Raw genomic sequence first — 26,186 nt, 5'->3', positions numbered from 1 at the left:
AGAGCTGACAGGAGAGAGTGGAGCCCTCTGCTCCCAAAAGCACCCCGTCATGCCCAGTAGGCAAGGGCCAAGGCAGTGCCACCCCACTACCTGAGACTCAGGGTCCCCACAGCCTAGGTGCAGCCCAGCTGGACACCTAGGGTTAAGGGTCATGTCCCCATCCAATCTTGACCACTATGGCCCACCAAAGGACACTCACGCCATACAGGCTGGGCCAGGCGTTGCTGGATGCCACAGATCTCTTTCACCCATGAGTTCTTGATGATGACGGTCCGTGCCTGGAGCAGGTACTTGCGCACAGAGTCCTCCCGCTCGTGCCACACCTCAAAGGCACGGTCATCCCCCTCTACCTGGTCATTCAGGTCGATGCTACTCAGCTGTGGGGAGAGGACATCAGGAGGGAGGATGTGACCACGCTCGGATGATGTGGGATGACCCAGGAGGGGCACACTGACCAAGGGACTAGCCACCAGCATCCACGCCGCAGCCTGAGAGGGAAACGGGACTCCACCCACGGCACAGCCCCTCGGCCTACAGAGCCCTCAGCAGCCCCTGCACACCCAGACCTTCATCATGTTCCGGAACACGTAGCTGAAGGTGTCGGTTCGAGAGTCTCTCCGGGGCTTGCAGATCACCAGGTGGTTTCGGAAGAGGAAGACATGCCGGTTGTGGCCCTTCCAGGGCATCCGGGCCCCCGGTGCCCCCTCCCATACTATGAAGTGGCCCTAGAGGTGTGAATGGACTCTGGTCAACCAAGCCTCCCCGATGACATCCTCGTATCCAGCTCCGCACCGAAACCACGAAGTCATCTACAGGCTCCCACCCCCAAAAGCCTCCTACAGGGCCCCACCCCCAGCATCCCGGGGCATCACCTGGCGGATGGGTTCTCCCAGGGCCTCCAGAGTTCCGGGATAGTTCTCCATGAGTGACACGTGCAGCTTGTTCTCGGCACGCTGCGGCAGGGCAGACACCACGGCATAGGCCTGCTCCAGCAGCGCGCAGTTCTGCCGGTTGCGGGCCTTGTTGCGGATTAGTTCCTGGGGTGAGGGCCAAGAGTCATGGATCCAGGATGCTCGGAACCCAGGAATCCCCCTCCCTCAACAGGTGCAGCCTGCACAAACGAGGCTGGAGCATATCACCTTCAGCAAGGCTTGGTACTTCTGCACCCGCTCCACTGGCTGCTCCAGGTAGTGCTGAAGTGGAGGTGGGGGTGGCTGCGTGGGGTCCTTGGCTGACAGTGTCTCTTCTGCATATTTCTGTAGGAGCCACAAAAGTGGTTTTGTACATGAATGCATGGTCCCTTGGTGGCTAGAGTCACCGCATGGGGTGTCTTAGGCACGGCCCTGAACTCCCCAGGCGCGGCTATGGCCCCTGAGAACTAGAGGAGGATCCCAAGGATGCTGACACACATAGCCCTGCACAAGGGTCACTGGGTCACCATCTCACTGGTGGTGGCATAGGGCTTGGGCAGCTTAAGTCACGACTGAGGAGTGCAGAGTTGTGGGTCCTCCAACTAGTATTTCCCACTAAGCCAGGGTTCAGGCAGGTGGTGGGCAGGCAGTGATGTGGATGAGGAAGACAAGCTTGGGCTGGCCATGTGGACCGTCAGAGCTACACCACAGAGGGCATTTGGGCAAGAGCTAAGGTCTAGGAGCAAGCAGGGTGGGTGGCCTTGTGACAGACAGGAAGCACCTTGTAGAACTCCTGGACCGGGGTGCTGACAACCACGGACTCAGCTTGCACGCGGCCCACCAGGAACTCAAGGTACTTCTCAAAGGCCTCCTGGTTCTTGATGAAGCACATGGCCACGTCATCGTCAGTGTCACAGGACTGCAGCTCCTTCAAGAAGCTGCCATGAAGGGGACAGTGTCAGCACCTCCCTCCACCTACCAGTCCAGGCCTTCTCTAGAAGGCCAGAATCCTTACTAGGGCCTGAGCCCTGTGAGAGAGTCTGTTGAGTTACATGTGCAAGAAGTGCACAGTTGTGTTCCCATCTGCCCATGCACAAGTATGACATATATCATGTGTGCACATGTACAATAGCATTCATATGTGGGTGCATATATATGCAGATTTTCTAAAAGTATGCATGTCTATACACATAAACATGTACAAATGTGAATATATACATGTACAGACATTGTCTGTGTGCAATGTAGTGTGCACATTTCTGGTATGCATGAATCTCGGTACAAGTGCACACATATATATGCTCATGTGTACTTGTATGCCTTGTGTGACAGTGCACATGTATAGACACCCAAATGTGTGTATATATGTTAGCATGTATGCTGTGAGGCATATATATGTACAGGATGTGAAATGTTATATATATCCTTGAGCAGGGATGTAAGCATGAGTTTGCATGTGTGTGCAAATATGCACATCCACATCAAGCACATGTGCATGCATAATGTGGCAGCTATGCCTACACACATGTATGCATGTGTGTGTGTGTGTGCCTGGACATGAAAATCTACATGCATATGGCTGTGCACACACTTGTCAGAGGCGGGTATACTGCAGGCTTCATCCTGCACGAATCAGATACTCAGAAACGGAAGGTCTGCCTTGTTACACACTAGTACAGGCTCTTCCCTTCCTTCGTTCCTGCACCACCACCACCCCCCACCCCCGCACCGCCATGAGGCCTGGCCTGCAAGTAGGAGCTGGGTGCTCATAGACACGCGTGCCTGTATGCAGTCCCACCCTCCTACCTGCTGTGGAAACGGCTGATGTCCTGCACATTACGAAAGATGACTGTCTTCTGGCTGGCCACCGCTGCAGGCACATGGGGAGATAGGTCCAAGTGTTTCATGTGGTGGCTCTCCAGGAACTGCAGCTCGCCCACAAAAGCCTGCTCTGAGCTCAGCAACTCCTGGATGACAGAGCTGACAGAAGGAGAAGCCATTAGGGGGCACTTGGTGGCTCCAGGGGCCACAGGCTCCTGCCCCCGTCAAGGCCCTGGGAACGGCACTGTTACAGGACTGCCGACTCTCTCGTAGCCCCATTCCCTCAACCGCTAGGTTTGGGTATTTCTTGCTACCAGAACCCCTCTGTCAACTTTTAGAGAGGGAATGAGGGGTACCTGGGAGGAACCACTCCTCCACATGATTACCACGTCCCCCCTCCAGCAATCTGGCATAGCCCATGAGAGGCCAGCTGCGAATCAGCGTCAAAGTGGTGCCCACACTGTTCTTGACCTCCACCCATTCCCAATGTAGAGCAGGCATTCACAGCCTCCCACAAAATGGTCAGAATTCCATTTGGATCCTGAAAGAGGCAGGTAACAGGTCTCCATGGGCAGTGGGCCAGCCAGGGAAGGCTCCACAGAAACTCACCTCAGCCTCATTCTGTACTCATCCTCAGACACGGCCTCCCCGGGAAACTCGGGGGCCTCAGTGGGCCCCCACTCAGGAGACAGCTGGTGAGAAACAGGCGTCTGTCAGAGGCGGGCTGGGCCCTGGCTCCGCCCCTGCGGAGGCTGGGGACTCCTAGTCTCCAAATGGGAACAACAATGCCAGAGTCCTCTGGGCTGGTGACCTGAAGACCCTCTTCCCTGAGTTTCCCAGCCAAGTACCTTGAGCCTCTTGTCCAGGTAGGCAGGCGACACCCAGCCCTGCCTAGAAGGGCTGGATTTGGTGGGCTTGGTGCGTACAAGCCAGCGCAGAGGATGGGCCGAATCAAGGACCTCCACATACTGGCCTTCTCTCAGAATGATGGCATCCTGCTCCGCCCCCAGGGGGAGGTAGTCAGCTGTGACCACGTAGATGTCAAAGATCTGATTGGGCAGAGAGAGGAAATGAGTTGGCGGGGAGGGGGTGGCGGTTGGCAGACCTAGCCTATCAGTACCCCTGGTAGCCACCAGAGAAGGGAAGAGAAGTCTCCCAAAACCCTGGGGAAGAGGCTGAGTCAGGGGTCCCAAGAAGGTATCAGTCAAACCTGTCAAGACCCAGAATGCAGGACAGGAATCTTGGGGACATTTAGTTCAGACACTGGCTCTCAATCCCACACAAACAGCAGGAATGTGGATATTCTCCCTTGTCTTCCCCCAAAGAAAGCACTGCACCCTCAGGGTCTCTAGCTGGGCCTGCCTATACTACTTGTTCACATTCTATTACCTGTCCACCTGCCGCCTGGGACCTAACAAGGTGCCTGCTACACCAGAGGGAGAGAGGGGTGAGAGAAGAAAAGGGAGCAGGGCAGGGGAGAAGGAGTGAGGAGGACTCAGGAGAAGCAGTCTCCAGGGATCCCTGGGGAACGGACCCAGCTCCTCACCAGTTCCTGCCCTCAAGCCAGGAACACACTTCCTGAGGGCCTGTGGTGCACTCGCTTTCCAAGACCTCCTCCCTGGGATTCTGACCCTGTACCTCTCATCCCTATACCTTCCCTCAAGGAGTCCCCTCCCCAGAATGTTCTCCAAGGGTCCTGACCCACTGACCTCACCACGGGAGTCTCCATCTTCTGACTCTGAGGATGACTCCTGAACACTGGAGGAAGGACGAGATCGGCCGTGCCGAGGAGAGGCAGATGGCGTCTTGGACTCCTCGTCGCTGTCGCCTCCAGGCACCTGAAGCTTGGCTAGATGGACACAAGGGTGGTGATGCCCCCCAACAGCCAGTTTCTAGATCATGGAGGCAGGAGAGCCTCCACCCCTGCTCAAGAGCACTTGGCCCCATTACCCCCTTGGGACACGCACTAGCGCCTCACCCTGTGAGATCTTAGCCGACACCATCTCGGTGATCTGTGAGGTGAGCTTCTGCAGGAACTCTTCTGTGCCCACCTCAGCGAGGGACAGGTGACCATGGGCCTCGTCAGCCGCTAGGGACTCCCCTGGGGCGGCAAAAGTGACCCTTAATCAATCATCCTCCCCCAGGTATCTACTGAGTACCCCCTACACTCCAGGCTCAATTTTAGCCCTGAGGGATGCCAGGCACAGGAGACCAGGCTTCCTAATGGTGCTGGGGTCTGAAAAGGAGACTAGTCTCTAGGACAGGGGTGTTGAGGCCGGCCGTTGACAGAAGGCTTGCTGTGGTCTGAGCCAATTTGCAGCCAATGTGGCTGAGAACAAAAGCAAATAAGTCCAGACAGAGGGGACACAGTAGGTGCAGCTGAGGGACACTAAGGGTGGCTAAGGATCAGCAGGGTACCCACTGCGCAGTCAAGGGACAGCAGCCAATTGGGGAATAGACAACACAGCCAGGATCCAGACAGTTACTAGGGATGGTAGGCACAGTTAAGCAGCAGGTAGCTAATGGCCAGTGGATACACTGGCCGCAAGTGGCCAGCATGGCTACAGGGTACAGGGTGAAAAGAAGGGAGGACAAAGCTGCAGAGGCTTCAGACTTCGGCTATCAGGCTGTGGAGGACCTGGAGTATGGCCCATGCCACCTCTTGTTGTTTGGCTTGCTGGCCTCCACAGCCCATTGGATGTGAACCCTGCATCAAGGCTAGACTTCCCTTGGGATCCCATAGGCTCCCAGATCTACAGAGGTCATAGGTGGCTCTGACTCCAACCAAAGCTCAGTCCACAGGAGACCACTGACCCAGCACCATTGCCTGCGCCGTCCCTTTCACCTGGTCTGGCTCAGGGTGAAGGGTGCTCAGCGTGCCCATCCCAGCTGTACCTTTCCTTTGCCCGGCAAGATCAGCAAAACCTGCAGATTCCACCATCTGGGCTGAGACAGCTTGGCTTGTCCTGTGGAGACAGGGGCATCCTGAGAGGCCTGAGGTAGGAGCTACCACCGTCTCCCACCTTCCACTGTTGAGTAGGAGGCAATGGTCTAGGACGCCAGTCATCATCTCCACATCAGAGGGACCCTGGGAGACCCTCACTCTATGCTGGGGAAACTGAGGCATGGGAAGAAAACGGGGGGCCCAAGTGCACACCCTGTGCAGGCCAGAACTGGTCTATTGGCAGGACAGGGCGATCTCCACCAGCATAGCTGTCCTGAGACCAGTTCCCAGACCTATTCTGTGATCTTGGCTCTGGGGCCTTGGATGGCATCCACTCACCCTTGCAAGAAGGAAGAAATGAGGGCTTCTTTTACTCTCTCCTGCTCTTCCTCCTTGGCTACTGTCAAGAGAGCGGAGAGCCATCAGCATAGAGTCCTGGACTCTAAAGTTTCAGGTTCAGACATACTCAGGACATCTGAGCTTCCCCAGGAACCTAGACTCTGTTCTCCGAGCCCTGAGCAGGCACTTTTCTGAAATGGTACTGTCCTGCTCCTGACCATGGTCACCTCAATGGTAACCACGAACATGAGTCTACCCTCAGAATGCCAGCTCACAGGGGACTGAGCAAGGCTCTGGAGCAGAGAGCTCAGCTCACCCTAAAGACCCGTCCCCACAAACAGAGCAGAGCAAGTACTGGACCTGAGAGACTCTGAAGCCCCACACCAAACTCCCCTGCACCCGTGAGGCCAGACATGCTCTGGAGGTGTCCTGATACCATAGAAAGATGAGAAATACAAACGCTGAACATCCACATGCCCTAAGAAGTCCATGAGCCTGCACTGCCCAGCTCTGGGTCCCCTCCCATTCATATGTACCTGCCTTCCCCCGACCCTTCACTCACAGCCAGAGACGTGCAGGCTGGCAGAGCAGAGCGCCTGGCCAGCAGTGTTGGTGGCAATGCACGTGTAGGTGCCCTGGTGCTGTCGGCCCACGTCCAGCAAGACCAGGCTATGCTGCTTGGCAGAGCTGGCCATGGTGTAGCCAGGGGTATTGGGGCCAATCCACAGCACTCCCTTCTCTGCCTCCTCCTTGAGCCAATGCACAGTGGGAGCTGGGTGTCCTGAGGGGCAGAGGGCAGTGAGTCCATCCCTGACAGAGATGACCCCCACCAGGAACTGGGCCCTTCCCCAGGGACAGGCAGTATGTGGCTGTCAGCTTCTCTAGGAGAGCTGCCTCACCTTCCACCTTCACTGAAAAGGTTATGCTGGAGCCCCTCTTCACTTTCTTGGGGGTGAACTTCTCCAGGATCCGGGGTGGCACCAGCCGCTCATGCACATCTGAAATGACATGGCCAACCCATAAGGACCTGACATAAAAGAAACCCATCCCACCCCACTGTCCTAATCCCAGAGGATCCCCTGAATCCTATGCGCACTGACCATCCACACTTCCACAACAGCCAGTCCCAGGTCCATCCGTTCTGGCTTCCTGCCCAGGGTCTACCACCCTCTTGTGCCCATCTGGGGCTATCTCACCTGATGCTGGCTTCTCCTCTGGTTCACTGGGACCTGAAAACACAGAGAGAGTCAGACACTCAGCGCTCATAGGTACTCTGATTTCTAATCCCATACATGGTGCTGAGTTGCCCTGGTAGCTCCACTCCCAAGGCAAAGATACCCAAACCTTTTGAAACCTTAGTCAGAGAGCTGTGGGAGTCACCACTCAGCATGAGGATGGCCACAGGTCACACAGACCTGATAGATAACACACTGTTACCCATTCTTGTGACCCACAGCGTCCCCAGACCTGTGGCCTTGATCTGCAACCAAATGCATGGGCACAGGAATGACCCAGCATCTTAGGGAACCGCATCTTCCAAGATCTGGCAGGAGAGGCCACAGGTAGCACTGGATCCCTCCTAGCAAGATAGGTTTGGTTCAAGTTTGGAATTCACTTCCCGTGTTCAGGAAGAAGGAGCCTCAAGGCCACTATAGCCACCTGTTCCCTGCAGGGCTGACTTCTGGCCACCCGAGTCTCTGCTCACTGAAGCAATAACCTCAGAGCCTTGGACCCAAGTCTGATAGGGCTTGCGGGTCAGTTCCGTCCAGTTGTTCTGGGCACCCACCTCGGACTAGCAGCCGGGCTGATGAATAGGCAGCGCCTATGGCATTGCTGATATAGGCTGCATACTGGCCACTGTCCTCCAGGGTGACTGAGACAATCTCCAAGGTATGCAGGGTCTTTTTGTCAGTCATGCGGATGTGGGCAGATGTGGTCAGCGGCTGGCCATCTTTGAACCAGTACAGTTTGGGGGCTGGATAGCCTGGGGACACAAAGGTCATGATGACGGAAGACCCTGAGCAGAGGTCCCTCAGAGACCAAAGGGTGCTGGCCTCCTTATGCAGAAAGGACACACACATGACCAGCCATGCTGGCTGGGGTCCCCTCCCAACTGTGGCCAGTAGGACTTAGTCTCTGTTAAGTGAGGCAGTGCCACTTCCTCGCCAGCTCCTCACCTTTCACCTTGAGTTGGAATTTGGCCAAGCGTGTGCCAGGGGCCACCTGGAGGTCTTTCAGCTCCTCCAACACCTGGGGAAGCTGCCCCTCATCTGACTCGGTCCCCTCTTGCTCCCGGCTGTCAGGAAGGACAAACAAGGGAGTGCCCATAAAGCAACAAGTCAGAAGGTTTAAGGCAGGAGGGTCCCAGCAGTGATGTCAGACATGGAGGGATCCCGAAGTTTCCTGAACTATAGGACAGAGGAAGCAGAGCCACCAGGGCCTGGTGGAAGTCCCCAACATTTGACTTGTCAGTCCAAGGGCCCTAACCCCCTGCCCCAGGCAGCAGATCATGGCTGCCTCCTCAGAGATCCTGGGACCCCACCTGGACAGGTATCCCTGGGCACTGAAGTACGATGAGGTCTCAGTAGCGTCTGCTGCGGTGTCATAGTCTGTGCTGGTCACTGGAGAAGAAAGCGTGACTCAGGGACAAGGCCTAAAGCACAGTGCGCCAGGGCCGCCTTGGCCATATGAGGCTCTGACTGGACAACCTTGCAGGGAGCTACCGTACTCAGCTTGGAGAAGGGTGACAGGTGTGTGTACCCTCCCGTGACCAGGCCAACACTTCCAGGCTATAACTAACTGCAGGCCTCTTTGACCCAACAAACTACAGGCGTCACACAATTTGCCATCTCCATGACTTACAGCAGCACAGGCAGGACCTCCAGTGCCATCTTACAACACCATGCGGGGTTAAAGGGATACTGGCCTCAAAACCAACAAGCCGAGGACTTTCTAGCCAGGATATAGTAAGAGAGACTAGATTTTTCTATGGTTATGCTGTTATACATCCAATGTTTGTGTCCCACAAATGCACATGTTAAAACATTAATGTTGGTCAGATGACTCGGCAGGTAAAGCTGCTTACGCCGAGCCTACCGACCTGAGTTCAATCCTTGGAACCCTCATGGTGGGAGGAGAGAACCACCTCTCACAAATTGTCCTCTGAATGCCATACAAGTGTCATGGTACACATATAGACACACATATATGCACACGTGCACACACACACGCACACACACACACACACACACACACACACACACACACACACACACATATACAATGTAAAAAAATAACCAGAGCGGTATTGGTATCAGGAGGTAGAGTCTTTGGGGGGTGGTCTGACCACACCCAGGCCACCCGGGAGACACCCAACTCAGTCCTGCACTCACGCTCTACACGAAGCTCAGCCTTGGTGGAGGAGACTCCCACGCTGTTCTCTGCCAGGCAGCGGTAGACACCCATGTCTGCTGGCACCACAGCCATGATGATGAGCTGGTGACCACCCTGTTGGTCCTCGTTGATCATGTAATGGTCATCCTCCTCCAGCATCTTCCCGTCCTTGAACCAGCGCACACTGGGCACAGGCTGGCCTGTTACCACGCAGTCAAAGCTTACGGGGTATCCATCCTGCACTTCTTGGTTCTGCAGCTCGGTCAGGAACACTGGGGCTAGCACAGGCAGGTAGAGGGTACAGAGAGTTAACCCTGGAATGCCCAAACATGCAGATGCCACGTCCAGCAGGCTTTCCTAGAAGAGGGTCCCTAAACTCCACAGCTAGACACCCTGAACTTCCTTCCATCCTTCTCCTAGAAGTTTCTTTTGGTTCCCAGTGAAACAGAGGAGTGCAGAACTGGTAAGGACTGACAGAAAAGGATGCACAGGCTCAAAGTTTAAACCCCAGGTACCCTAAACTAGGGAGAAGTCTCAAGACACAGCACTGAGGGTCATTCATTATAACCTCCTGGTGGCCTGGGAGAGACTCAAGTGCACGGTGAGGTTGTCTTACTTCCAGTAGTTGTCACAGAAACTACCATAAGGAATGGACCTCAACACACACTGCTAGGGAAAGATAAAACTGAGGTTCACAATCAACTGTCTAACCTCAAAGTTGTGGCTTTGCCATGTTCCCCCATAGCCTGGGGGACAACCAGTCAGAGCTCCCTTCTGGTTCTGCCTCATTCAGCCCCCATCCTCTTCTCCCTCTACCCTATCTCAGGCCAAGCCCCGCCACCCTCACCCCAGGCCACTGTAGCCCACGGCTCACCAGCATCTGAAGTCTGCAGGCCAGGTGTCTTTGCTAGCGGCACCGCAGGAGTGACAGTGGGAGCCACCTTGCCAATGCGCATCTCCACTCCCCGGGGTCCCTGCTCTCCCAGGCTGATCTCCACCCCGATGCCCATGGTGGCAAACATGTCTTGGAAGCAGGTGACTGCCCGGCGGGCCTCTTCAAGTGCCTCAAAACGAATGCACACAAAGTTTTCGTCCTCTCGGTATGTCTGCCAGTCTGCGGGCTCCTCTGACTCAGCGGGGCCTTCATCAGCGCTGACGAAGAGTTCCTCCTCTGAAAGCTCAGCCGGGCTCTTGGTACGGAAGAGCCTGTGCAGGCGCCGCGCTGCCCGCCGGAAGGCGTCGTCCAGCTCGCCTCCTGAGGAGCTCTCGGCCTCACTCTCGGTCCCACTGACCACCACGCAGGCACTATGACTCACACGGCCGAACTTGGTGCTCACCTGACAGGTGTACCGGCCAGTGTCGGTGGGGCCCAGACCAGTGACCAGCAGAGAGCAGGTGCCATCCTTGAGCTGGTCTATGTGGTAGTGCCGCCCGTCCATCAACTCTACGCCGTCCTTCAGCCAGCAGGCCCGCATATCAGCCTTGCTGGCCACCACACACTCCAGGCGCAGCACGTCCCCAGTCTGTGCCTCTGTGTCCCCAAATGTCCGAGAGAACACAGGCCCTTCCTGCTGCTTTATCTCCTTCCGTACTTTGTAGCCCTTAAAGGCAGCCTGGATCTTCACAGCTGCCTTGTCCAGGGATGGATCCTTCAAGTCGGCTGCACTCAAGTCTCCTGGAAGTGTGCCCACGGGCACTCCTTGCTCCTGCTGCTTTTGTGGCTTCACAGAGGTGGCGACCTGGGCTCCATGCTGTGGACACAGGACGTGAGATTAGAGCAAGGTGGGAAATGAAGACCAATAACAGTCCAAGCTCAGTAACCCTCCGGCACTCCATCTGCCTCCAGCAGAGTGGTTGCCCAGGTGCTGAACCCCTGCTTCGTCTGCTCCCCGAAGCAAAGGCTCGTCCTAGAAATCCCAGTATGCAGTGACCCAGATGGGGACCAACAGCACTGTGGGGAACACCAGAAAGGCCAGGTCTATCTCTTCAGGAAAAAGCTGTAACTGTTTAGTAAGTAAGCGGGGAGGTGAAAGGTGAATGCAAGAAAAAATAGGCAGGCAGCTGGTTATGAGGTTGAGCGGGTAGTGGGAGGATGGACGGATGGAAGGACAGTTGGGTGGATGGGTGGGGACATAAGTCAGGAGAAAAGTAAATGAGCCGGTGAGCAAATACAGGAGTAATGAGCAAATGAACTGTGGATAGGGGATGGTGAATAAATGGATGAGTGAGGGGAAGAACAAGTGATGCTGGAGGAGTGGACGACGGAGAGATGAATGCCTGGGTAAACAGATGGGAACATAGACAGAAAAACCAGAAAATAAGTCCAGGAGGTATGGAGAGTAGATGCATGGACAGAAGGGTGGGGACAGGCTGACGGGTAAGTGACCAAACTGTTCCACAGGTGCAGGAGTGACAGATGAGTGGACAAATAGGCAGATGGACAGACAGATGTACAGGGGGATGGTTGGATGGGTGGAGAGACTGATATACAAATGGAATGATGGTGAGTAGAGAATGAACAGATGGACAGATGGATAGATGCAAGGATAGTTGGAGAGTGAATGACAGGTCAGTTGATGGATGTTAGGATAGTAAGACTATGCATATACGGGTAGATGGTGTTGAGATGGATGAATAGATGGATAAGTTATGGGATTAAGGCACAGAAATGGATGGGCAATATCTGAGACCTCCCCCAACCCTCTCCTGTGGGCCAACTAGGAGGCTCACCTTGCTGGCCAGGGGTGAGATCCCAGGACCCCCAGCCTTCTTGAGGTAGGTAACTAGGGAAGGGGTGCCAGCCCGGGACTCATCGTCAGAGCTGGTGTGTGAGAGATCAGCCTCTCCTGTGCGCGCCAGCTCGTCAGCTGTGGAGTAGCCCTCAGAGAGATCAGGGGCTGTCTCTTCCGCCTCCTGACGCGGATGCTGCATGCGGCCATCCTCCTCGGGCAGTTCGCTGATGGAGTCCAGTGTGGGCTCCCGACTCATGCGGCGCTTCCGGGCAAGGGCCTCCCAAAGCAAATGCAGGTCACCTTCCTGGGCTGCCTCGGGGGGCAGGCTGGGCCGTGTGGGGACCTCATCCCCAGAGGTCGTGACCACTGAGGAGGGCAACAGGGCAGTCAGTGGGTGAGGTCAGACAGAGCTGCAGCCCCACACCTGCCTTCGCTGATGGATGGGGTACGGCCTGGATGTGGTCTTCTGGACCTCTGTTCTCCATATTGCACCAGGAACCTTATCTGTTTTGCAATGCTCCAAGGCTCAGCTCCCGACCCTCACTTTCGCTCCCCTTCAATCTACCTCCTGCCAGGGGCACACAGTCATTCAGCCAGGACAGGGAATCGCTCAGCAAAATAAAATTAGATGTATTTCCACCTGTTCAGCCCTGCTGCTGGTGCAGATGCCCAGGCTCGCTGGGACATTAGCACTGCATAGAGAGGATATGCTCACAATAGGGCAGGCTCAGAACATGAGAGGAGACCCCAGGATAGCATGTGGCTCAGAAGACAGTGTGTGGAGAAGATATGCAGAACACAGAGGGGCCCTGGGAGGGAGGACTGAGAAGGGATATAGACTCAGCACCAATGGAAGGTCTGGAAGCATGGGACAAGGGACAGGAGACTCAGTGTGGGTAGGACCTCAGGCACAGGGAAGCAGGAGAGGGTCAAAGTGCCTGGTGCAGAGGGAACCTCTCGAGGATGATGCTCAGAGCAGGGGTGGGTCAGAGTGCAGACAGTATTGGTGTGGTGGAGTGCCTTGGAAGGCAGAGTGGACTAAGAAGAGACTACAAGGCGCTTCAGAAAAGGTCTCAGAACTCCTGTGGGCAGGAGTCCCAGGACTTAAGAAATTCACCACCAATCCTACTTGAGGACAGAAGGCTGGCCTACAGCACAGTTCAATCACATGAGACCTGCCTTGCCTGACCAAGCCTTGGTTTCTCTGCACATCGCATGAAGTCTTGGGAAGGATTCAGCCTTGTGTCCAGAGCATATCAAGAAGAAAATCCAAATCAACTCTTCCCCACTCCACAGCATCCAACCCCAGAGCTCAGACTCACCATTAAAAGTGGCTGTCCCTGAGGAGGGCGGGCCCCGGGTGGGACAACAGCGGTACTCCCCTTCGTCTTCTGTCTTAAAACCCTTGATCACTAGCATCTGCCGCTGTCCCTGAGAGAGGATCTCAAAGTGTCCGCTGGGCTGGATGCGCTCTGTTCCCTTGTGCCAGACGACCTCACCAGCATCAGCTGCAACTTCCAACTCCAGACACACATCCTCACCAACCACTGCCTGACGTGTCTCTGGGGATGGGGTTGGGGTTGGGGCTGGGACTGGGGCTGAGGTTGGGGCTGGGACTGGTTCCGTTGGCTCTGCTGAAGGAAAAAAAAACAAACAGTGTTCACAGAAGATTAGCCACATCAGCCACGATGGATTCCAGGGTCACCGGCCAACCCTAAAGAGCTCCCTCCCTCCAGCTCATGGAGCTGGGCACTCTCGTGGACTGAGAGCAGTAACTCACCTAGTTTGACCATCTGGGGCAAATGTACAGGTTCCCCAGCACCTGCAGGACCTACAGCTGCCACTCGGAAGCGGTAGGTCTCCCCGGGGACCAGGCCATCCACCACACACTCTGGCCCAGGCACCAGCTCATGGCACAGCTTCCACTGGCCTGTGGACGCCTCCTTCATCTCCACACGATAACCACACAGACCACCGCCACCATCACTCATGGGAGCCACCCAGGACAGGGTCACAGAGTGGCCACTACGGCCCACCACCTCAGCGTCTTCAGGGGGGTCAGGGAGAGCTGCGTGGAAGAGAGCAGGTTAGCACACACACTGGAGTCTGAAGTCCTTCCGGAAGTCACTGAGGTCCAATACCAAACATGGCATACACTGAAGGGTAGACTCCCTTCAGACCCTGAACCCAGTGGTTCAGACCGTTTTGGGGAGCAAGGGAAGCTGGTGAAGCCTCAATGAGGTTGTGTTTGTGCATCTCGGCACCCACCACTAAGGGCAGGCATTGGGACTGGAGGATCTCATTTCTCTTGGCCCTTCTCCCCAAGAGCTGGGGCTAGATATACACTAGGCAAAGGGAGAGGCTAGAGAAGACTCTCAAGGTGCCCCAGAGAGTGTTCCTGGACCTGCAGCAGGAGATACTGCAGCCACTATCCTCAGGCTCGAGGGTCTAACGGAGCTACACAGAAGCCAGCTCTGAATGGTCGTCCATCTGAGTCGGGGGGATGAGCCAGGTGTGCCCCAGACCAAACTGGAGGCGAGGGACCTCTGCCACCCACTCACCCAACACAGAGAGGCGTGCAGAGGCCACGGCATCACGTGCTGCAAACGTGACCTCTCCTGCGTGTTGGGGTTGGGCGTTGCTCAGCATCAGGGCATGGTGGCTGCCATCTGCGGTGACCGTCCAGTCGGTGTCGTCGGGTTGGACAGCAGCCCCGTTGATGTACCAAGTGGCCTCGCCCACAGGCACCGCCTCACTGAGCGTGCATGTGAAGGAGGCCTGCATGCCAGCTCTCACAGATGCATCTTGTGGGGGCTCTAGGACCTCCAAGCGCCAGCCTGTGGGGAGCAAGATGGATGAGCATTGGCAAAAGGGGTGATCTGGGAGGGAAATGCAAGGCCTCTGGCCCTTACAAAGCCCTCCCCCAACTTCTCCTCAAGTTGGAGGTGTCTTAGATTGATCCACCTAATTCTCCTGGCCCAGGAAGGCCTCGTGTTGGGGAGTCCAGGAGGCCAACAGCCCTCACCTGCAGCCCCACTCCCCTGGTAGCCACCAGGGCCTCGGAGATTTCAGGGAGGGCCGGTAGGAGGGTGTCTCCTATTTCCTATGCCACTCCCCAGCCCAGTGCCCCTAAATCCCTGTAGACCAAGGAGGTCCAGCCAATGGGAAGAGTCTGGAGAGCTGACATCTGACTCCCCCAGGCAGGTAGAGCCTTTGTGGAAAGGGCTGTCATCTTTCTCAATGGAGTCTCCACTCCTGAGGAGCAGCAATAGAATCTCACCCTGCAAATGACTCTCCCACCTGTGGCTCCCATCCCAGACCCCCAGTCCTCTCATCCTACTGAGTTCCACTGAGATAGCAGCCCTGTGGAAGAAACTCAAATCCAACATCCTTCCTGTCCTGCACGGGCTTCGATGGCGAGGCCTCAGAGAACACCACCTTCTAAGATGACCCCCTTCACTACCACCTCTGCCTGAGGCTCAGGCTCCTGGGGGAGAGCCCCATTTACCCAACCACGCCCTCCCTCAGTACCTCTCACGGTGAGGAATGCAGATGTGACCACGTCCCCTGCCAGGAAAGTCACTCGGCAGCTGTCCTGTGGCTTCAGGTTTTTGAGCAACAGCAAGTGCCGCAGGCCGTTCTCAAAGTAGACGACCTCCGTGTTTTCCGAGGTGCGCACCGGCTCATCATCTAACAGCCAGGTGTGGGCGGCCACCTCGGGCTGGGACAGCTGGCACTCAAACAGGGCTTCGCCGCCCTCCAGCGCATCCACGTTCTCCAGGCCACGCACCACCGTGTTCTTGGCTGCGAAGAAAACAGGGCTCAGGGCTTTTCGTACTTCCAATAGTTTTTCACTGCTGTCTCTTGCCATAGCCCCCCAAAACTATAGTAGGCTAAACGGAACAGGACCCCAGCAGCCACTGTAAAGGGAGGCACTCAGGGTCCGCTGGAGGAGGTGTGGTTTCCCAGCCCCACCCATCCCATCACCCTCTCCAGAGGCTTCACATTAGCAGGGGCATCCTGTGTCTCACAGATGAGAAACGCCATAGGTATTCACAGGCCAGAAGCTCACAAGCCCAGACTCAAGCCCACTGGAGATGCAGATCGGTGTCCTTTCCCACAATGGTGCCTAAAGACTCAAGGTGTGGGCTACACCCTTTCCTCAAGACCCCCACCCAGCCCCGCTAGACTTGTCCTGATGCCTGGGATGCTATCTTCAAGTCAGTGAAAACTGGAGACCTCCCAAGTCCATACCCCGCTTCTCCCCCGCTTCCAGTTATATTAGTCACTGTTTCTCATAGAAGCCACAAGCCGAGACTGTGTCCTAACCTAGCTGTAGCTCTGCACTGCCACCCACACTGGTGTTCTCACTGTATAGGTCACCTGCGTTGCAAGGCTAGCGGCCACTGCCTGCCTCTCTACCGTGAACATGCTAGGCCTGCCTGCCAGGTGGCCTCACCTTGCACTTGGAGCAGTGCCACAACGCGAGTGCCCGCGGCCTCACAAGAATAGATGCCGCTGTCACAGGGCAGGGCTGGCCTGAGGGTCAGCCTGGCTACGGTCCAGTCCTGCTCTATGATGACACGGTTCCCATCGGCGCACACCTCCCGCTCGTTCATCTTCCACGTGGCCTGCACGGGCCGCGAGTACTGGCAGAGGAGCTCAGCCGAGCCACCCTCCTCCACCACCAGGTCCTGCATGGCACTCACCACCTCCACTGTGGGATCTGTCGGCCAACATCCCAGACAAGCATCAGCCCCTGGGGCAGTGCCACCATGGCCCACCCACCTTCTGCTGTCCATGTTAGTTGCTTCAGCGGCTGCAAGCATGGAGCTGTGGTGGACAATGACTTAGCAAAAGGTGCCTGGCATGTGGCCAGGAAGGGGACCCATCACAGCTGCCCAAGAGCCCTACACACCAGACATGCCTCATTGCACCCATGGCAGATGACAATGCCAAGGCAGAGGACAACGTCTGTCTAGGCTGGGCCCCTCTAGCCCAAAGTGAACACCAGGTCCCATCTTAAACACACCTGGACCCCAGATCCTGCAAGTCTGCAGCTGCAGACCGTCTTGTCCCTCTCCGAGGGTGTGGGGATGCTTGCTGACACCCTTAGGGTTCCACCCCAGCCCCACCTGTTGAAATTCTACACAGCCAATAATGGTTCATTCTGGATCTGGTTCTATGAGGCCTTACAGGAGGCCTTAGGCAAAAACACTGGGTGGAAGATTAGAAAGGAGCCATTTAGAGCCCCTGACAACCTGCTGCCCTCCCTATCCAGCCAACACTTCCCCAGAGGAGTGTGCACAGGAAGAGAAGCAGGTGTGCACAGGAGCAAACCAGAACTGGAAGCAGTGGCTTCTCCATCAGGAGCCCAGGAAACCCCCCTTCAAGAAGCTAGCCTTTGGCTGGGATATCTACCCAGTAGGGCAGTAAACAAGAGTCAGTGTGTGTAGGTCCCACACGGCAAATGTGCAGGAGGCCAGTCTCCAAACTAAACAGTTCACAGAGACTTACCCTCCCACTCAGGAGGTGAGTGGAAGCCCATCCTCTGCCCTGGGAACACGATAGGCAGAGAGTAATGCCTTAACCATGGCCTTGGGGTCAGAACCTGACACTGTTCAATCCTCTAGGACCCTGCAGGAAGCATGCGGGGACAGCAAGGGCAGAAGCGCCAGCGTGGGGAGGTTCCCCCTTGGCCAATACCTTTGACCAATAACTTGGCTGTGGAGACCAGGGGCCCCGTGCGGAAGGTGATGGTGCCCGAGTCGGCCACGCCCAGGCCCGAGAGCATGAGGGAGTGAACAGTCCCCTCTTGTACAGTGATGACACTCTCAGGGCTGTTCTGAAGCCGGGTGCCATCCAGCCACCAGCGGGCCTCGGGCCCCCCTGCGCGAGATACCTCACAGGAGAACGTAGCCACCTCCCCCGCGAAGACATCCACATTCTGCAAGCCACGTACCAGGCACAGTGCTGCCTCTGTGCAAGAGGGCGAGAAGGAAGTCTGGGCTGGGGCTCCCTGGGGTCTGTGGGAACGGGGCCACACTCGGGGGCACTGGTGTGGGAACGTGATCCAGTAGCCAAATCGGTCTTTGTCCCAGTTCCTAGCATAGAACTTCCTGAGTGTCACAAGTGCTCTTGCACATAGCCAACACCTTCTGATCACATCAGAGGCTGTGCTAATGAGGTGCCAGCTCCAGGAAGGGGCCCAGTCACCAGGAAGACCAAGTGACAAGAGGGTTCAAATGTCCAGCCCAACCCACCAGCCTCAGGGAGAGCAGTAAGGCTGGAGATAATTATAAACAAATCTAATGGACTTCAAGGTCTTGGGTACCAAAGGGGTGGAGAATGGCATATAGAAGCAGGGAGGGGTACCTGTCAAATTCCCCCCACACTATGTTAGTCTTTGACTGTTGCTGGGTGGTGTCCTGTGTGACAACCAGTGACAGCAACTGTTTCATGACTTTCAGCTGTCCAAGCAAACTGGTCAAATCCAGGTGGGAAGTGCGAGCCCCCACTCACACCCACCTTGTTAGCAAGGTTAGGTTTGCACCTGACTTTGTTGGGGGAGCGCTCTCTCCTGGGGCTGAGTCTATAAACAATGAATCTGTGCTAACTTGGGTAATGCCAGAATTGAAACCAGCATCTGTTGGAGGATGGCTTGGGGTGGGGGACCCACTGTCCTAGTCAGGTGTCCTGTGCTGTACAGAATGTAGAGGGGACTGGCCGTAAGAATACTGTTCCCTACAACTGGGATCCTAAGTGAATTTACTAGAACAATCTTGAGATTGCCTGGCATGAGCCACGTGGAATCTTCTGAGATCAGGCACTACCCAGACCAGAATAGCTTAGACCAAAGGTTCAGAAATCCACCCTAGACAGTTAGCACACCCTATTCAAAGAGAAAAGCACAGAGGTCATCCACACTAGCACATGAAAAGCATGTGAGCCACTGAGCATCCCACACACCTTCGGAGCACTCCTGGCTTCACCCCCAGGAGGCCAGTGGTACCTATCTGGCATCTTTTACAGAAGGAACAATGAATGTACTCCACATTTGGGGCTCTTCTTGACAATAGGTGCCTCCTCTAATCTAATATGTGCAAGAAGGATGCACCCCAGAACCTGTTGGTCCATGAGTGCGGGGCTCAGTCCACTCCTCAGGGTATAGTAGCAGACAGGAGCAGTCTGTCTAGATATCCTCCGAGATCCTGCCACCCACGGCCTTAATGGCTGGGTACACTGCTCCTCCACCTCACAGTATGCCCCAAGTTGAGGAGCCTCATAGATGTATAAGTGCTCCAATCTGCATCCCATCTACCTTTTGAGGGAAACACAGCAGGTAGAGAGCCCAAGCACTCCAGGTCAGGAATTTTCTCATAGTTGGCTTTCCAACAGCCCAGGACAGACAGGAAAAGACCAGTGGTCTCTTCCACACTTGCCACCTCTTCATACTTGTCAACCTGCAAGGAGGATGACACCCTGCCCCCATGCTTCTCCCTGAGCATTTACCAGATGCCTTTCTGGGAGCAATTGATAAAGTCCAGATGTTTCTGATGCATTTGCTTCTACACCATAGCATGAGGCTAAGAAGTCAGTCAAGAACCATTTGTAGAGACATCAGTACCCAGCAAGATGGGGCAGCCTTGAGGATCACCCCAGAGGATTCCTTTAGAAGTCTGTCCACAACATTCCCCATGGATGCTCCTTTTCCAGCACCAGCTCCCAAGCCTGTCCATAGCAAAGCTACCTGGACAACCATTCCTCCCAAGGCCACCCAAAGTTGTACACAAGCCAGTTCTCTCAGAATGGGAACATCTAGCCTAGAGCAGGACAGAAACCCAGCCTGCAGCTCCATGCTGTCCCCTAGTAAACACAGACCTTTGCTGCCCTGCCCCCTACTCATGACAACTATGAAATTCTTCATCAATCAACATTGGCAGCTAGCAGTCCTTCTCAGCCCCACAGGCCATCATAGAATTGACCATGCCTGACCGTCTCTGAAGTTCCAGAACATGGGGTTCAGAACATGTTCTATCCTTCACAACTAGCTCCCCTCAGTAGAACCGAGGGCTCCATCTTGGCAAAGCTGTCTGTATAACCCATCCTGAAATCCTAGACATGAAGGGTAGATCAGAGGTGTTAGCCAATGGTGAATAGATGGCTGGGTGGCAAATAGGGGCTTGACAGATGAATGAATGGATGGTGGGCAGGTGAATGGCTGAGTGGTTGGATGGTAAGCAGATAATAAATGCACAGATGGTAGGATGGGTGGATGGATAGCTAGATGGATGATAGGCAGGTGGATGGACAAATCATGAGTACCTCGATAAGTGGGTCAGTGTGATGTGGAAGATGAATGATAGATGAATGGAAGATTGATGAAGAATGGGCTTAGGTGGGTGACAAGTGGTGACCATAAATGGATGGATGTGTTGTGCATGGCAGACAGATAGAGGATAAATCAGGAAGTGGGTCGATGATGGAGGGGGCAATGGCATCACACTGAGAACCAGGACTAGGCAGCATGGGAAGGTTGCTCAAAGCCAAGCTCTATAGGATGGACCTATTCTGGAGACAAGGTCTACTCTAAACTGAAGATTCCTAAAGCCTTACCTGCGCACTGGAGCCATGTTTACCATGGCCAAATCCATGCCTGTGTCATAGGTATGTGATTGCACCCACATCTCTGAGCCTTTTGAGTAAGCAAATGTACATTGGCATGGACATACATGCATGTGCAAGGACCTAAACCACAGAGCTGGTCCCGTCTCCACTCAAGGCCCAAGCCCGTGCCAGTCAGACCCTCTAGCTCCTCCAGGAGGCAGAATCAATTCTAGCCTGAGATACCACACACTGCAAAATTGACATCCCCAAAGCAAAATCCCAGCTAGAAGTCTGGGGCTCCTGATTCCCCCGAAGAGCTGCAGTGCTAGGAAACACAAGACATCCACGGGCGTGGGCTCGGTGTAGGATAGGGATGCCCACCTGCGACCTTCAGCTGGGCTTCTGAGGAGCATGAGCCCACTTGGAGAGTGATGGTTCCAGTATCCTCCAGGGTCACCTGAGGAGGCAGGAGGTAGATGCTTGCCCTTGCACCTCATCCTGATCAAAAGGGGCGGATCCATCTTCCCAGACCCCATGATAGGGGCTTGTCACCTCCCCAGCCCACCGCCCTGGAGGAGGATCTTCCCTAGTGGACTCTGAACCTACTGAGGCAGAGGACAGGTCCCAGAACCCCACCTTATGCAGAGTGAGTAGGTGGAGCGTGCCCTGCTCCACAGTGATGTCATTCATCTCGTTGGACTGCAAGGGAACCCCTCCCAAAGCCCAGCGGGCCTCCTGGCCCGAGGCCCTTGACAGCCGGCACTGGAAGTGGGCATCCTGGCCCTCGCTGAGCTGCACATCTTTCAGGGGCTCCAGAACGGTCACCTCGGGGACTAGACACAGGAAGCATGGGCATCAGCCTTGGCATCTGGAATGCTCCCTTGAATGGCAGAGCTCTCATATCCCAGAAATCCCATGATACCTCACCCCAATCCCTGAGAGTGAACCCATAGGAGTATGCTACCAGCCCCCTTCTACCTATATCTACATAGATAACACAGCTTGGGCTCTGACCCACTAGGAATCTAGAGGTGGCCTAGGGCTAGGACTGGTACAGTCTGCAGAATGTTCTGAGGGCTGGTGAGTAGGTTCTAAGCACCAACACAGTCTGAGCTTCTGGGAGCCCACTGAACCTGCCTACCAGCCGGATGCACACAGGTTCTCCTCACTACCAGAACCTCACCTCCCCCACAAAGAGTATCTATCATTCCCCAAAATGATCTGAGCCTGAACAGTCTCATCCCAGACGAGGGAAGGCCAGGTCCCCCGGAGCCAGATACCTCGGACTGTGAGCTGAGCAGAAGATGAATGGCTGCCCACGTGGAAGGAGACGGTGCCAGCATCCTCCGGTGTCACAGCCTTCAGTCGGAGTACGTGGGTACGGCCATCTCCAAGAACCGCCACCTCTGTTACTTCATTGCTCTGCAGTGGCAGACCTTGGAGATTCCACCGCACATCTGCAGCTCTTGCCTGCGACACCTCACAAGTAAACTCCACATCCTCATCAGCCTGTACCTCCATGTTAACCAGGCCCCGCACAATGGTCACCTCAGGCTCTGTGGGAAAGGGACAGAGGAGAGAGGCTCTTGATCAGCCTGAGCCAGAATCCTTGAAAGCCTTCCTTGACACTTCAGGGCTCTCCTGTCACCTGGTCTCACGGGCACAGAAGCTGAGCTGGGGCCCTTGCTTCCCCACGGGCCGAGAGAGAGAAACTGGGCATACAATGGTGAGGGCTGTGTTTGGCCCTAATACTGTTGCCAGCCCTATCCTGTCTAGGTCACCGTGAAGCAAATCCTTCTGTAGGAATAAGTCAGGCACAGAGAACACCTCAAAGGCCAGCAATGCTGTTCTGCCTTCTGGGAAAGAGGAGTCAGGGCTGCTTTTGGGGACTGAGGTCTGTCCTGGCTGCTCTGGCCTTTCAGCTGGGGAATCAGACCTGAAAGTAGTGTAGGAAAGACGGAGACAGAATTGTGAGGTGATGGTCCTGGCCCCAATATAAGGTGCACCCAGGAGAGTCCTAAGGGGTAGGCATGACAGGAAGGGTTCAAGTTCTCCTCCTGGAGACTAGCTACTCACCTTTGACTCTGAGAGAGGCCAGGGTTTTCTGGCCACCCACCACACAGGCATACTCTCCTGTGTCCTTAGTCTCCAGCTCATGGATCAGTAGCTCGCACACAGACCCCTGGCACCGCATCTCATACTTGGGGCTAGCATGCAGCTCCACACCCTCCTTGAGCCACTGCACTGGAGCCCCCTGCTCAGTCTCGCTCAGCTGACAACACAGCCGGGCCACGCCCCCTGCTTCCTGCTGTGTGCTCTGAAGGCCAGCCTTGAACTTGGGCTTGGGGGCTGAGGAGCACAAAAAAAAAAAAAAAAAAACTTAAAATTGCAGGTCCCATCCCCCGACTCTGACTAAACAAGATCTCCTGTTCTTAAGAGTAGGAGGGGGGCTACAGGCAGCTCACCTCGGACTGAGAGCCTGGCGATGCTCTGGGCGTGGCCTGCATCGCAGATGTATTCGCCGGCATCCTCCTGCTCCACCTCACGAACCAGCAGTGTGGCAGTGGTGCCCTCCTGCACCATCTGATACTTGGCACAAGGGAAAAGCTGCAGGGAGCCCTTGCGCCACTCCACACTCACGGCCTCCTGGCTCAGCTCACAGTGCAGGTGTGCACTGGTCCCCTCATCCACCTCCTGGGCCTGCAGCTCCCTGAGGAACCGCACAGGAGCAGCTGCAAGGGTGGGGGGCAGCGTGAAAGCAGGTCCCTGAGTCGTGAAGGGAGTTCCTGTCAGGGAACCACCCAGAGTGGATCTGTGGTCAGGATCCACGGGACACGGCCACCAGGAGGAACTAGGGACCTGCACACAGTGGTGAGTGGGGTTGCTGCGCCTGCCCACGAAGCTAGCAGGGTGGGGAGAACGCCTGAAGAAATGACTCTAAGGGCTAGAGAGCAGGAACAGCGAAGGTCACAGAGACATGGCTGTGAAACTGTAGCAGGTGACAGAAAGAACTATGGGGCAGATATGGAGAGTGACAGAGAGCACAAAAAGACTGGAGTGACCTGGCAGGACAGTGGAGAAGCCACCATAGAGGGACAGCATGTGATGGTGGGTCACCTAACAATGACAGAATGAAGGACATGCCCAGGAGAATCTCAGGGACCCAGCTACTGGTGAGGGAGACAGACCTCAGGGCCACTAAGTTAAATGAGTTCTCCTGGCTGGGACCCATGAAACAGGGCTGCAACCGTGGGAGTCAGCATGAAAACTGTACCCACACAGCCAACCCCCAACACTGGAGCTGACCAGCCTGGGATGCCTACCTGTAACCATGAGCGTGGCACCTGTGCTCTGAGAGCCACAGGTACAGCTGTACTCGCCCGCATCCTCGCGGCGCACATCCCTAAGCAGCAGCTCCGCCACACACCCCCGCTGCCGTGACTCTCGGCGCTCATCGGCCTGCAGCTCCAGGCCACCCTTGCTCCAGACCACAGCAGCGTTGGAGATAGACAGCTCACACTGCAGGCTGGCCGTGGAACCTTCCTCTACTTTCAGGTTCTGCAGCGGTTTCTGGAACGCCACCTGTGGGGCTGTGAGAGGATGAGAGGCTAACAGACTCAACTCAAGGTGCACCCCTGAGCACCCGAAGGCAGCCAGACAGGGTCCTAGCGCAGCCCTGGGGTTGATGCTGAATGAGACCATGGGGCTAGGTGGGCTTCAAGGTAAAAGAGCCAATGGGGAGGTTGGGAAAGACCCAAGAGCTGACTCTGGGTGCTTGCCTCCCACTTAGACAGGGCAGTCCCCTACAGGGCTACATCCAAAGGATCCAGGGAGGCACACATGTCAGACTACCCAGAATAGAATCAAGTCTAGTCATGTCCCCACAGACCAGAACCCAGGAAAGGGCTTTGTCCTCCAAGATCACAGCCTCAGACCAGACCTCAGAGCATAGCTTAGCTCTTCCCAGGCTGCTGGAATGGTCCCTCTGATACTAGGGCACAGTGTGTCCCACAGACCCCAGGAAATAGCCAGTCTTCTCAAGATCAGGCAGGGCTCTGGCTTCCATGGTCTGGAGACTTCAAGATACAGCAGTCATTGGGCTTCACAGAGCCACACTAGGAACATGACCCCATTCTGCAGGGTCCAGGACCCTCCAGGGGATCCACATGGCACCTCTAAACACCCAATTTGCCCCAGTCAAAGAGAATATTTGGTTGAGCGTGACACGCAGAACCTGAATGTAGATGGCAAAGGGGAGGATATCTGGGAACACAGAATAACATGCTCGGCCCCAACATGACGGCCGGCAGTGTGAGGGCACAAGTGGTAAGTTACAGACACCAAGACCCTGGAGAATGCCGTGGCTGAGATCAGACAGGACAAACATAGCATCAAAGAAAAGATGAAAGAGGACATTGTGGGGAGAGGTAGAACAGGACAGGATAGGTGGAGAACAGGAACAGAAGTCCAAAATCATCACGTGGCCACAGGAAGCTTTACCTGGGATGCTCAGTGTGGCTGAGGTCTTTTCCTGCCCACACACGCACGAGTACTCCCCAGCATCTTCCACAGCCAGGCCACGGATCAGCAGCTCACACGTCGCCCCTTCCTGCCTGAGGCAGTATCTGTTCCCATCTCTCAGGATCTCAGACCCCTTCCTCCACACCACAGGGGCCTTCTTGCTAAGCTCACACCGCAGTGTGGCTGTTGTACCTTCCAAGGCCTCTTGGTTTCTCAGGCCTTCTATGAATCTGGCCGGCAGGGCTGGGAAGGACCAAGAAGTCACTGAGAACATGAAACTGGAGAACCTTGCACACACAGGACACACAACCCACAAAGAAGGAAAACCACCACAAAGAACAGGTGGAGGGAGATGGAGATGGTGAGGGGAGAACTCCATGAGGAACAGAAAGGGCAGTGAGATGCCTGTGCACATGAAAGTATCTCTTCAGCAAGCAGAATGACTCTAGTTACAAGACAGACGGCCACTGGGTTGCCACGGAGGTTGTGCCACAGGTGCCGTTGGACAGAATAACACAACATGGAGACACCACGCCTCGGGTTCAGGTAGCCACACATGATCTTTACCCTTGACACTCAGTGTGGCTGAGGTCTTCTCCTGCCCACATATGCACAAGTACTCCCCAGCATCTTCCACAGCCAGGCCACGGATCTGCATCTCACATGTGGCCCCTTCCTGCCTCAGGCTGTATTTGTCCCCATCTCTCAGGCTCTCAGACCCCTTCCTCCACTCCACAGAGGCAGCCTTGCTCATCCGGCACCTCAGCATCACCGTGGTGCCTTCCATGGCCTCTTGGCTTCTCAGGTCTTCTATGAATCTGGTGGGCAGGGCTGGGAAGGAGCAAGCATTCACTGAGAACATGAAGCTGGAGAACACGGCACACGGGACACACACTCACAAAGAATGACACACAGTCA

General features: G+C 55.5%; 1 protein-coding gene across 10 annotated transcripts in view; it reads right to left on the bottom strand.

Annotated features, from left to right (window-relative positions):
* The window catches only part of Obscn (obscurin, cytoskeletal calmodulin and titin-interacting RhoGEF), a 151,128-nt gene that overhangs the window by 34,260 nt on the left and 90,682 nt on the right, over positions 1-26,186 (bottom strand). For 5 of the 10 annotated variants that reach the window (XM_087910583.1, XM_087910586.1, XM_087910585.1 and 2 more), the window contains 33 exons: positions 25,836-26,099; positions 25,248-25,511; positions 24,071-24,337; positions 23,213-23,479; positions 22,824-23,096; positions 22,028-22,303; positions 21,384-21,580; positions 21,129-21,204; positions 15,672-15,944; positions 14,702-14,977; positions 13,921-14,208; positions 13,463-13,774; positions 12,139-12,506; positions 10,283-11,159; positions 9,408-9,686; positions 8,558-8,636; positions 8,193-8,311; positions 7,802-7,999; positions 7,212-7,244; positions 6,915-7,013; positions 6,578-6,796; positions 6,016-6,076; positions 5,628-5,698; positions 4,711-4,833; positions 4,442-4,581; positions 3,581-3,781; positions 3,342-3,424; positions 2,718-2,891; positions 1,693-1,849; positions 1,140-1,256; positions 873-1,037; positions 567-725; positions 200-377 (listed from right to left, as the gene is read on the bottom strand). In XM_087910583.1, coding sequence (XP_087766709.1) covers positions 200-377; positions 567-725; positions 873-1,037; positions 1,140-1,256; positions 1,693-1,849; positions 2,718-2,891; positions 3,342-3,424; positions 3,581-3,781; positions 4,442-4,581; positions 4,711-4,833; positions 5,628-5,698; positions 6,016-6,076; positions 6,578-6,796; positions 6,915-7,013; positions 7,212-7,244; positions 7,802-7,999; positions 8,193-8,311; positions 8,558-8,636; positions 9,408-9,686; positions 10,283-11,159; positions 12,139-12,506; positions 13,463-13,774; positions 13,921-14,208; positions 14,702-14,977; positions 15,672-15,944; positions 21,129-21,204; positions 21,384-21,580; positions 22,028-22,303; positions 22,824-23,096; positions 23,213-23,479; positions 24,071-24,337; positions 25,248-25,511; positions 25,836-26,099 — 6,933 coding nt within the window. Of the gene's footprint in view, positions 1-199; positions 378-566; positions 726-872; positions 1,038-1,139; positions 1,257-1,692; positions 1,850-2,717; positions 2,892-3,341; positions 3,425-3,580; positions 3,782-4,441; positions 4,582-4,710; positions 4,834-5,627; positions 5,699-6,015; positions 6,077-6,577; positions 6,797-6,914; positions 7,014-7,211; positions 7,245-7,801; positions 8,000-8,192; positions 8,312-8,557; positions 8,637-9,407; positions 9,687-10,282; positions 11,160-12,138; positions 12,507-13,462; positions 13,775-13,920; positions 14,209-14,701; positions 14,978-15,671; positions 15,945-16,599; positions 16,867-17,846; positions 18,120-21,128; positions 21,205-21,383; positions 21,581-22,027; positions 22,304-22,823; positions 23,097-23,212; positions 23,480-24,070; positions 24,338-25,247; positions 25,512-25,835; positions 26,100-26,186 lie in introns of all 10 variants that reach the window. The other 5 variants (XM_087910589.1, XM_087910590.1, XM_087910592.1 and 2 more) reach the window with 4 other exon arrangements.

Source organism: Myodes glareolus, chromosome 9 (assembly GCF_982192425.1).
Source record: "Myodes glareolus chromosome 9, mMyoGla1.1, whole genome shotgun sequence".
Classification (NCBI taxonomy): Eukaryota; Metazoa; Chordata; class Mammalia; order Rodentia; family Cricetidae; genus Myodes; species Myodes glareolus.
This window is presented reverse-complemented; position numbering and strand designations above follow the sequence as displayed.